The 2351-nt window shown below is 41.7% G+C and overlaps 1 protein-coding gene across 1 annotated transcript; it reads right to left on the bottom strand.

The window, feature by feature from the left end:
- Positions 1 to 454: 454 nt before the first annotated feature.
- LOC147453642 (uncharacterized) lies at positions 455 to 847 on the bottom strand. The gene has a single exon (XM_086516950.1). The coding sequence runs from the start codon at positions 845 to 847 to the stop codon at positions 455 to 457; it is 393 nt and encodes a 130-aa protein (XP_086373076.1).
- Between the last annotated feature and the right edge of the window lie 1504 nt (positions 848 to 2351).

Raw genomic sequence — 2351 nt, 5'->3', positions numbered from 1 at the left:
ACATGTCTACAATCATGACTAATTTGGAACCCTTTTGGTCTAAAAAACCATATTAGGCATACACTCTGCTGTCACTTGCCTGCCCTTGATCTCTACAGCTGTCCCATCACTTTGGCAAGCCCTTGAGAGCCCGTACACTCCTGCTTTGTACCCTTTATAGCACCAACCAGCTTTGCTTGCACCATCATTTCCCAACCCTCTTGTTGAACATTCAATGTTCAACCAAAAAGATGACTAAAGAAACTGAGAAACTGCAAAACTGATAAACATTTTGAGCAAACCAAAAATCCTATTGTATGTACAAAGTCTTATTTGTGGTAAATGTTAATCCTATTTAGGCTAGTTTCAGAACCCCTTCTATCAAAACTTGATACACTATTGGCACCAATTCCCTTTCAAAATAGAGCTTGAGACATACACCATTTACTCGATTCTTGAGAAGACGGCCATTCATCTACATCAGCAAATAAGTACCATTGGGAAAAACCTGATGGATCTTGTAACACCCTATCCACTTCTTCTTAAACTTCTTCTGAAAGGTGAAATCCAAATAGCTTCCGTACTTCATCACCAAATCACCCTTCTCTATCTGCTTCTTCAGCAAATGTTGGTTGAACTTAGCCACTTTTTTCTCTCGCTGCTTCACATAAAAATCCGTTGTTGCTTCTCTCTCCATCTTTAGAGCTTCAAGTCTTATGATCTTATCCTGCAAAACATCTTGATGAGATTTGTCAATCTGCCACATACTTTTTGGTGCACCTAGCTGCACATGCATAGGCAGCACCGCTTCCTTGTCGTAAACCAACTCATAAGGAGTAAAGTTGGTAGCAACTTTGTAAGAGGTCATGTATGCCCACAAACATTTATCAAGATTAGTTTCCCACTCCTCAACTAGTTTGTATATATACTCGGTGAGCATTTTGAATGTTTGTCCATTTGCGCTTTTGATAAGACCATTGCATTGTGGATGATATGGAGATGAAAACCTATGTTGAATACCCAACTTCTCCACTAGTGCACGCACTAGCTTTCTTCTAAACCCTTGACCCTAATTAGAGATGAGTACCCAAGGCACTCCAAAGGGGCAACATATGCAATAAAAAACAACCTGGGCAACTATATGGGCATTTACCTCCTTTATTGCTTTTGCTTCAACCCACTTGATAAGATAATCAATGGCCACCACAATGTACTTTTACCGCTTGTAGACTTGGTCAATGGACCAATAGCATCTAGCCCCCACTTTTCAAATGCATCCTGAGCTATGAAAGCCCCTTGTGGTTTGGCTATCGGTCATCTTTCACCTATTGTTTGGCACTGATGGCACGTCTTGCACCAGTAGTGCACATCTCGTACAATGGAGGGCCACCAAAAATCGCCTCTTAAAATGCAAAACAATACCTGATCTTTTCCTTGGTGTCCGCTTTCCTTGTGACATTGCTCCAGCACCATCTCGATCTCCTCTTTGTAGAGAACCCTCTGCCATACTCCGTCTTTACCATAGGTCATTAAATCCTCTCCTATTAGAGTGAACTTCGAGCCTTTTGAACGATCCGCCTCTTTTGCAGCTTTTACAGACCCTCTGAACTACTCAAGAGATCATCAACTTCCTTCAAAGTTTCTCTACCTGCATATGTAGCCGGTGCCACATACAGAATCGACACTTGGGTCTGCACACAACTGCTAGCCAACCGATCCGCCTTTAATTGATTTTGCTCTCTTCTAACATGTTTAAACTGCACTTCCTCAAAGAACTTCAAAAGCTCCTATATGGGGAAAAACCAATCATTGAGAGAATCCCTTTTTACCTTTCATTGCCCCAAAAGTTTCTTTATAACTAGGAGAGCATCAACCTTAACTACCAACCTTGAGATGCCAAATTCCACACACTGCTTGAGCCCCAAGTGAAGTGTCAAGTACTTCACTTCATTATTTGTGTGAACCCCTTCTAAATCATAGGCTCTTGAGAAGATTATTGTTCCTTGGGGATCTTGAATTATCACTCCTCCTCCTGCTCTCTGCACAACCCTCTGATGAGCACCGTCAAACCACATGAAAGCTCCCTTCAAGTCCGGTTCCTCTGCAACATCCTCTTTCACCACCCTTGGATAGATGGGTAGGTCCACTTCCTTGTTGACCAAAACATCCACCAAATGAGACCTACTCGTATGATCAATTTTGAATTTGAATTCAAACCCTTACAATTCAAGTATCTATTTGCTTATCCTTCTCCCTAGGTGGAGATGAAGCACCACTTCAGGCAACAAATTGTTAGAGGTAAGCACATAAAGCTTCCGAATAATCAAATGCACTTTGAACTTGCGACAGGCAAAGACCAAGGTCATCAACCA

Source organism: Adiantum capillus-veneris, chromosome 7, assembly GCF_014529385.1.
Source record: "Adiantum capillus-veneris isolate H3 chromosome 7, ASM1452938v2, whole genome shotgun sequence".
Lineage (NCBI taxonomy): Eukaryota > Viridiplantae > Streptophyta > Polypodiopsida > Polypodiales > Pteridaceae > Adiantum > Adiantum capillus-veneris.
The sequence above is the reverse complement of the archived record's forward strand: the minus strand, read 5'-3'. Positions and strand labels throughout refer to the sequence as shown.

Excerpts from the sequence above, each read along its gene's own strand:
- LOC147453642 (XM_086516950.1), bottom strand. The coding sequence starts at position 847 with ATGACCTCTTACAAAGTTGCTACCAACTTTACTCCTTATGAGTTGGTT.